Source organism: Urtica dioica, chromosome 5 (genome assembly GCF_054948205.1).
Source record: "Urtica dioica subsp. dioica isolate 48M chromosome 5, U.dioica_male_clone48M_v1_H2, whole genome shotgun sequence".
Classification (NCBI taxonomy): Eukaryota; Viridiplantae; Streptophyta; class Magnoliopsida; order Rosales; family Urticaceae; genus Urtica; species Urtica dioica.
Window position 1 is genome coordinate 26,658,638 of NC_142760.1, and position 8,899 is coordinate 26,667,536.

The 8,899-nt window shown below is 39.6% G+C and overlaps 2 protein-coding genes and 1 pseudogene across 3 annotated transcripts; 2 read left to right on the forward strand and 1 right to left on the reverse strand.

The window, feature by feature from the left end:
- Positions 1 to 336: 336 nt before the first annotated feature.
- On the forward strand, positions 337 to 3,614 carry LOC149397673 (disease resistance protein RPM1-like). 2 transcript variants are annotated; one of them, XM_089615443.1, is made up of 2 exons: positions 337 to 3,267; positions 3,376 to 3,614. In XM_089615443.1, exon 1 carries the CDS (start codon positions 455 to 457, stop codon positions 3,251 to 3,253), a length of 2,799 nt encoding a protein of 932 aa, XP_089471569.1. In that variant the 5' UTR covers positions 337 to 454; the 3' UTR covers positions 3,254 to 3,267; positions 3,376 to 3,614. The 2 variants fall into 2 exon arrangements, with proteins under 2 accessions (XP_089471569.1, XP_089471568.1); XM_089615442.1 differs by having other exon boundaries at positions 337 to 3,254.
- Positions 3,615 to 4,664: 1,050 nt separating this feature from the next.
- Positions 4,665 to 5,138, forward strand: LOC149397674 (UDP-glycosyltransferase 89A2 pseudogene; annotated as a pseudogene).
- Positions 5,139 to 5,653: 515 nt separating this feature from the next.
- Positions 5,654 to 8,658, reverse strand: DRS1 (DROUGHT SENSITIVE 1). Its single transcript, XM_089614098.1, has 5 exons — positions 8,446 to 8,658; positions 7,673 to 8,330; positions 6,804 to 7,210; positions 6,295 to 6,393; positions 5,654 to 6,066 (listed from the first exon to the last, which is right to left on the reverse strand). Exons 1-5 carry the CDS (start codon positions 8,574 to 8,576, stop codon positions 5,853 to 5,855), a joined length of 1,509 nt encoding a protein of 502 aa, XP_089470224.1. The 5' UTR covers positions 8,577 to 8,658; the 3' UTR covers positions 5,654 to 5,852.
- Positions 8,659 to 8,899: the final 241 nt, after the last annotated feature.

Sequence of the window (8,899 nt, forward strand, 5' to 3'; positions counted from 1 at the left end):
GTCATCAATATACCCTCTCAAAGAGCCAAGTCTTTAAAAAGACTCCACAAGCACATAGAAATCAAACACGCTTACTATCCTTGTTACGAAAAGAGAGTTGAAAATGATTGTTTAAAAAGGACAAAATAATTAATAGTCAGTTGAATAATAAGGTCCTCGATCTACCTAAAGAAGTAATGAAGAAGGAACATAGAAACTACAATGATAGAAACTTCAAAGCTAGAAACCAAAACCACTGGAATAAAGCCACATAATGAAGTGGGAACGTAGGGAAAAAAAAAAAAAAAAAAAATCAATTGACATAGTCATTACTAACACGGGTTCTTATGCACCACTCGGTCAATTTATAGAAAACATGAACCAGATATTTAAAATATGATCATAGAGAAACTTCATCATTCAAATAGTTTTATTTCTGATCGTATTTATTCTTAAACTAAACGGTGTACTAGCCATGGTAGAGAGTTTGCTGAGTCCAGTGATTGAGAAACTGATTGATCTCCTCATCAAAGAAGCCAAGTCATTGAAAGGAGTTCACAAGCAAGTCAAGAGTCTTCAAAAGGAGTTGGAGATCATCGAGCCTCTTCTTCACGACGCCGAAGCCAAGTCCGCCAGAGGAGAGCTTAGCTACGCCACGAAGGTGTGGATAAGACAACTCAAAGAGGAAGCAGATCGTATCGAAGACATTGTCGATGAATACACTTACCACGCTGAGCAGCGTCGCCACGAGGAAGTAGGTTTTGCACGGTCTCTACACAAGGCAAGTCAGTGTGTCAAGGCCTTCAAAACACGGCGTGACTTAGCTTCCGAGATCCGAGATGTCAAAGAGTCGCTACGCGAGATCAAGGAGAGAGGCCTGAGCTATGGATTGAGACCCTTCGAGCAAGGCGGTTCGAATTGCAGGGAAGGAATTTTGCGAGTCGATCCACGTATTGGTTCGCTTTTTGTCGATGATGATGAGCTTGTGGGCATTGAATCGGTGTCGAATGAGCTGATAAGAATTTTGGTGGAGGGACGGCCAGAACGCACGGTGATTTCTCTTGTGGGTGAAGGCGGGATCGGTAAAACTACTCTTGCCAGGAAAGTTTACAACGATGTAGTGGAAAAGGGAAGCTTTGACCATGCCGTTTGGGTAACTATTTCCCAATCATACGACATCAACAAAATTCTCAAAATGCTAATGGCTCAGATCTGCCCACCTGTCCGAGAAATCATGGCCATCGAAGAAGCTTTCACGCTCTTGAGGAGTTCTCTCCAGGAAAAGAGGTACGTCATTGTTTTTGACGATGTATGGCAAACTGACTTGTGGAGTGTCGTAAAGCATGCTTTGCCTAATGATAATAATGGTAGTAGAATACTACTCACGACTCGTAAATCCACGGTCAAAGAGTCTTTTAAGTCGCCATCAACTAAAATGATTGTCAAAGAGCTAAGAACTTGGTCTAGTGAACAGGCTTGGGAGTTGTTTTGTAAAAAGGCATTTCCGATCTCTGATTGTCCAACGGAGTTAGTGGAATTGTCTCATGAAATTCTAAAAAAATGCCAAGGAGTGCCACTTGCTGTTGTTGCTGTAGCCGGGTTATTGTCGAAAAAAGAGAGGTCTAAAGTAGAATGGGAAAAAGTGCTTAAAAGTGTCAGCTATGAATTTGAAGAAAACAATGGGCTAGGAAATGTTTCAAAGATTCTCTTGCTTAGTTATCATGATTTGCCTAACCATCTTAAACCATGTTTTTTGTACTTTGGTATATATCCCGAAGATTATTCAGTAATGGACGGAAGATTACTCAAGACTTGGATTGCTGAAGGGTTCATTAAACCCAAGCAAGACACGACGTTAGAACAAATCGCTGATGAATACTTGACGGATCTTATCAGCAGAAACTTGGTTTCATCGGAGTTGCTTTATGGATTCAGTAGATGGTGCAAAGTGCATGATTTAACACGAGAGTTGATATTGTCGAAAGCTAGTGATATTGGTTTCTGTCAAATATATAACAAAAGTAAGTCGAGTCACAAAGAACAGGGTCGACGCTTGATAATATACGAGACCACAGAAAATGTTTTCAAAGCTGCTAGTGATTCAAAGATTCGCTCTGTTGTTCTTTTCAACATAAAAAAATTATCTGCCTCTTTTGTAGTTGACGTATTTGAAAGCTGCAAACTCTTGAAGGTGGTTGATTTTAATGAAGCACCACTCGATTATCTTCCAAAAGAAGTAGGAAATTTGTTGCACTTGAAGTACTTGAATTTGAGTGGAACGAAAGTGAAGACTCTCCCAAAGTCTATTGGAAAGCTGCAAAATCTTCAATCCTTGAATGTACGTTGCACCTTGGTCCGCGAGCTGCCAGTCGAGATCAATAAACTACAAAAACTCCGACACCTCTCAGCCGACACTTTTGATGAGGTAGCGGAATATAGCGTAAATTCGTATATCGGTGTGAAGATGCATAAAGGGATCGAAATGTTGGAAGACTTACAAACACTCCATACGGTGGAAGCGCATTCCGATAGAGTTGATTTCGTCAGAGAGCTAAAAATGCATAGGAAATTAAAATGTCTTGGCGTTTCAAAAGTGACAACAGAGATGTGTGAAGCACTGGGAGAGTCTATTGAGGAAATGAAAAACCTTGAGCATTTTTTTTTAATCTCAATCAACGAGGAAGAGGTTTTGGATTTAAAATGCCGCTCGTCGGCTCCTATTCTCTTACGCTCCGTCCGTCTGATTTGTCGGCTAAGAAAGCTTCCGACTTGGGTTTCTGAGCTTCAATACTTGCAAGGCCTAGAGTTGAATTTCTCGAGGTTGGTCGATGAGCCTCTGAAACGACTGAAAGATCTACCCAACTTGTCATACCTTCGCTTGCACAAGGCATATGAAGGAGCGGAGCTACATTTTGAAAAAGGCGCTTTTCCAAAACTCAAGCTACTTCACTTGGAGTATATGGAAGGACTAAATGCTGTGAAGATTGAAAGTGGATCGCTTCCTCTTCTCGAGAGGTTGAAATTTGGGGGCTTCCCGTTGATGAAAGAAATGCCTTGCGATCTTCTACACCTGACAAATCTTAAATTCCTTTGGATTTTAGATATGCCAAGGGAATTTGTGAAGGCTCTACAGCCCAAAGGAGGGTCTGACTTCTGTAAAATTCAGCATATATCTTCTGTTATTTTTGGATACTACACCGGAAAAGGATGCTCTTATGATTGGCTCAAGCTTGGTAGCTCGGAGTTGTTGCAGCACCTTGAGAAACAACAATAATGTAAGGAAGTAATGTACGAACCATTTTTTAACCATTTTTTTTTTTTACTTTACAAAGCTTTGTTAATTGCAACTTGCTTGATTTAAATCCTGATTTTGACTTCATCTCATTGCTTTCCTAGGGAAAAAGGACAGAAAAATTGGATGGAGTCGCCTACCATTGTATTATGAAGTATGAAATTGTTTATGCTCGAATTATTTGATGAACTCTGTGTCAATGCTTTGAAGCACTGCTAAAACTACGTATTTGGTTACAAATTATTGATTTATGTAAACTGACCCCGTTTGAAATAGCTTGAATTTTTCATGTATTGATGTTGGTCAAAAGCTAAAGCAATACAGAGAAAAAGCTTGAATTTTTCATGTATTGATACTTCTAAACAGTACAAGCCTGGAAGCTACAAACCTTGTCAAATTACTGTTTTTTAAGCTACTAATGTTTGGCATCCCTACTCTGCAGATCAGCACTAAGAAAAATCATACAAACCGTTAATTAACTTATTACGGCACAATGCCACATTAAATAATAAAATACAGATGGCTCCAAAACAAATATTAAAAATGCAGATATAGTTAAGATTGTTGACATAGATGGTGGCATTTTGGGTCAAATTAGTCTTTTGGTAGAAAGTGAGAAAATGTTATGAAATTGGTGGCAAATGAGGCAATTTCTCTATAGTTAATGGAAGTGGGATAGTTATCATGACTCAGCAAATCTATGACCGAAGAACAAGCATGAGTGGTCTTTCAAAAGAGAAATTGTCTTATTTGCCACCAATTCCATAATATTTTCTCACTTTCCACCAAAAGACTCATTTGGTCCAAAATGTCACCATCTATGTCAACAATGTTGACATCTAATAGTGAAGGACAAAAATAGGTGTCAACATTGTTGACATAGATGGTGGCATTTTGAACCAAATTAGTCTTTTGGTGGAAAGTGGGAAAATGTTATGAAATTGGTGATAAATGAGGCAATTTCTCTTTTTAAAAAGTGTATTTCCGATCTCTTTTTTCCACCAGAGTTGGGATAAATTATCCCATGAAAAAATAAGTGAATGTCACGGCTCGCCATTCGCCATGTTACCATAGGTGGTCTACGATAGAATGGAAAATGAGTTCTCGATAGTCTCAGCTATGAATTTGAAACAAATCCTGAGCTCTAATGAGTTTCAAAGGCCTGGAAAGTGTTTTTCACTTTTTGAGTTTGCTTTTTGTTTTATAATAAAGTAAAAAAGTGTTTGTTTTACAACTGAAAAAATTTATTTGTAAAATTTTCAAGTTGTATTTTATTTTTGTGAAGGATTTTCAAATACAGCTTTTATCTGTTATGCGTTTTTTTCACTCATCTCTCTCTCTCTCTCTCTCTCTCTCTCTCTCTCTCTCTCTCTCTCTCTCCAACTCGCCATCCATGACCTCAATCCTCTCCGCCCACCCCATAGCCGTGACCCCATTAGTCCTCCCATTCCCGACCCACCCCGCCATCCCTGCCGGAGTCGAGAATCTCCGCCACCTCGGCAACCGTGGCAACATCCCAACCATCAACACCCTCAAAGCCCTCTCACAACCCATCGCCCTCTGGTTCCGATCCCACCCGGACCCTCCCTCCGCAATCGTCTTCGACCTCTTCCTCGGCTGGGTCTCCGATCTCTACGTCGAATTCGGCATCCAAGCCGTGTCCTTCTCATCCACCAGCGCCTTCCTCGTCGCCATCTTCTCCGACGGCTGGCTCCGCCTCCGACTCACCTCCCCGGGCCCTCCACCGTCGCTCCTCCATTTCCCAAGCCTCCCCGACTCGCCAGAGTTTCGGCACAACGAGCTCCCCAGCCTGATGAGGTTGTGCCAAGAGTCGAACACCGAGACGGACTTGAGATTTAAGATTTGAGATTGGAATCGAATGCTCAGAGAACCAAACAGCTTTTTGAAAGCAATTACAAAAATGTTTTTCACAACAATTATAAAAAATTGAAAAAAAAAACTAAAAATTATTTGAGTTAACAACCAAACTGGCCCAAAAGTTATGATTTAAGTTTTGAAATCATGCATCTATATAGAGATACCTAGACTTGGAAAAGAATTGTCAATAGCAAATATTTAAATACCGTTTTCGATACCGTCTCCAGCCTCCTAATTTACGGAAAACTGACACGCCGACGAAAAATCGAACAGGAAAAATGTGGAAAAAGGAAAATGAAATGCCGTTTTCGATGGAAAACCAACATTCTGATAAAAAATCGAACGAAAATAATATTGAAAAATAAATGAATTATTTGTAAATATATGGTGATTGTATTGACTCAATCCAATCACCATATTTTCCCCGGCTGATTTGATGTTTGTTAGAGAGTGATATAAATTCATTTAGTTTAACTATTACTAGAAGGAGAATTCTTTGCGATATACTGAAATTAGGGTATTGGTCTCGTTAAATTAAAAACATTACAAGATTCCAAGTCAAATGATCATGGGACAAAAGCTGGCCGGTAAGAGTATTAACAGAAAGAGCCATGCGTTCTTTTCACAAGCTGGCTGCGATTGCCAATTGTAAATACATTTTTCACAACAAAAGTAATTACTGAATTCGAGTTTAATTTTATCATCAACTCAATGTCCATACATAAACCTGGCCGCCAGCTGTCGCTGTGGCAAGCATTCCGATATGGTACGGATGAGCGTCGAACCGGCACGGAATCGCAGATACATACGGGCTCTGCAACGTAAAGATGGTTTTCTTTTGATCCGGGAAAATGACATCCACTCCTCTTTTCATGTTTCCGATGAAGAGTTGCGAATCGGTCCAACCCCATATTGCCCTGAGATCAACAGAACATTTTGTTACTACAATCAGAGCAACGTTAATTGAACAATGCGATAAATAACCTGCATATATCATCACTAACAAAATAAGAAAATAATACAAGATTCTATAACTACTACTTAATTCTAATTCACTTCAACACAGTGGTCCTTGCTAAGCACACAGAAATGAATCACGGGTCACAAGAAATAAGCAGTAGATTTTTAAAATAGAAGATCCATACTTGAAAGAAGGTATCCATCGTCCAGTCTGATTGTGATGTTTGATCATTAACTTCTTCTCGAAATCAGCTCCATAGAGTATACCAACCGTATCATCGTAGCTAAAAGAACAAATGATAAGGCGCACAATAAAAGCAAGATTAGAAATAAGAAGAAGAAAAAAAAACAATATGTATTATGAAGTGCAATTAAAAGTACAGCAAAACATAATTAGTCAAGCAGATGGCATTTGGTCATTTGGGTGTTGTCAGATTCGAATTAATGAAATCCTGAGTAGCTAGAAGAACAAATGATAAGGCGTACAATAAAAGCAAGATTTGAAATAAGAAGAAGAAAAAAAAACAATTTGTATTATGAAGTGCAATTAAAAGTACAGCAAAACATAATTAGTCAAGCAAATGGCATTTGGCCATTTGGGTGTTGAAAGATTCTAAGTAATGAAATCCTGACGAAAAAAAAAAAAAACCCCGAAACCTGAAACTTATCATCAAGTAAAAATTTTATGAAATACCTTGTAGTCGCGAGGCACTTTCCTGATGGTGAAAAATAAGCAGAATGTACGGCTCTCTTGTGGACAACTGTCTTCAAACTCTTGGGCTTATTTGCGTCGATGCTTCTCAAATCCCAAATGCAAGCAGTCCCATCTGTGGAGCTGGTTGCCATATGGTTATCATTCCCGGAACTAAAATCCACAGTGTTAACCCTATCATTGTGCAAACTCCGCCGAGTCGAGCACTTTCCGCTCCGCTCGTCCCATATATTCAAGCCTCCATATCCCTCGCCGAAGTATAGGGCTTTCGTGTCGATTGATCGCTGAGCAAGCGAGAATATAGGTTCCTCGCCAGAATATACAAGATCAAAGACCTCTTTTTCAGCGTCCATTAACCGGATTAAACCATCGTAACAACTGCTAAAGACCTGCACTTAAAACACGGTGATTCCATTAGAACAAACATAGGGCTCAACCAAGGAACCTTTATGTACTGAGCATAGCATATCAAATATGGACTATTCACACACTTGAAAAATCTGCAACGACACGTAACATTGCAAATACATTCATTCCATAGGACTTAATTTGTTTCTCAATTGATAAGAGGTTTACCTAGTTGAAACTTGTATTAGATAATATTCTAGAGGAGAAAATATCTACCAATATAAAGATTTAATAGAAACATATGGTGAGCTAAATGTCATCCAACTATTTTGAATTTGATGCAATTAAGTCGATTCCCTTAATACTATATTTATACGGGGAAGCTGCTAAAATAGTCTAGGAGGTTTGGACACAAATTCAAACGCATCTACAAGTATAACCTATTCGAGAGACCCTTATAGCAAGTTTCATTCCACATAACCAGTGACAAAAACAAATTGTACCTTTGACAAGCACTGTGGCTGAATCGAAATCCCCGAGACAGGTCCAGTGTGTGGATGATATCGGTGAAGACCGCATGCCCCATCTTCACGTTCCTCTTCATCTACCTCGAGACCAACATTCCAAAACCCAATATCTCCGAGCTTGTTCCCCGCCACAATCATTCTGTTGTTCGCACATGGGAAAAATCGCAGATTCGTGATGCTTTTAGACAAAATCCTAGCTATATTGTTTGGATTCAAACTCAGAGAAACAATATCCAAAGAATCCCCCGCTTTTGTCCCTTCTTCCATCTCTTCTTGCCTGCAAAACTCCAAACCCTCAATTTCTGTCTCTTCTTTCATGGCTGAGGAGTTCAATTTCTCAGCTTTGCAGAACTTGGATTCACGCGATTCCTCCTCAATTTGCAAAATCTGTCTGACCAGGGACCGATTGTAGTTATTTCCACTGGACGCCTCACTCATGCTTAAAGGACCTAACTTCTTCGGAGACGGCATAGGATATTTCGTGGGCTTGTTAGCACACTTTTCGTCACCAAATTCGAGCGCTTTGAGACTCGGAGGCATTCCTCTGGTGCGCAGAGACCGGCGAATTTCGACGGAAGTAGTGTCAGCTTTAGGTTTTTTCTTTTGAATCGAGTTCTTCGATTTGGCTTCGTCTCTGCAGGTAAGTCCGGGAAATTGAGAGGAACGATTACAATTTCGCAACCAAACAGCATATAGATATAAATATATATCGAGAGAGGGATAGAGGGGAAAAAAAAAAAAAAAAAAACCTGGAACGCTTGGTATCGTGAGAGATATCGGTGACGATGGAGGGAATCTTGAGAGAAGCCATCATTTCACTGTTGCGGCGGATGTTCTCGAGCCTTTTGATCTCATAGTCACTGAGTTTTTTGGGCGACATGGAAGCGATTGCGAAGAGAGAGAGAGAGAGAGAGAGAGAGAGAGAGTTGGGGTTCTTGGTCAGAGAGAGTTTATTTTTGGTGGGAACAGAATTGGGCGGCAAAATGGAAGTTTTGACTCTGCAAAAATGACCTTGTTATAAGATAACGAATTTACAAAGATCGTTTAATCAGTAATTTTTTTGTGTATCACACATGAGGTAAATATATGATTACCTTAACTCTGAGGAGAGCACGATATTTAATGAGAATGGTTATATTCATTGACTTGTCCAGTGAAATTGGAAAGATAATACCTTTAGTAATTAGGAGTATTATTCTAGTC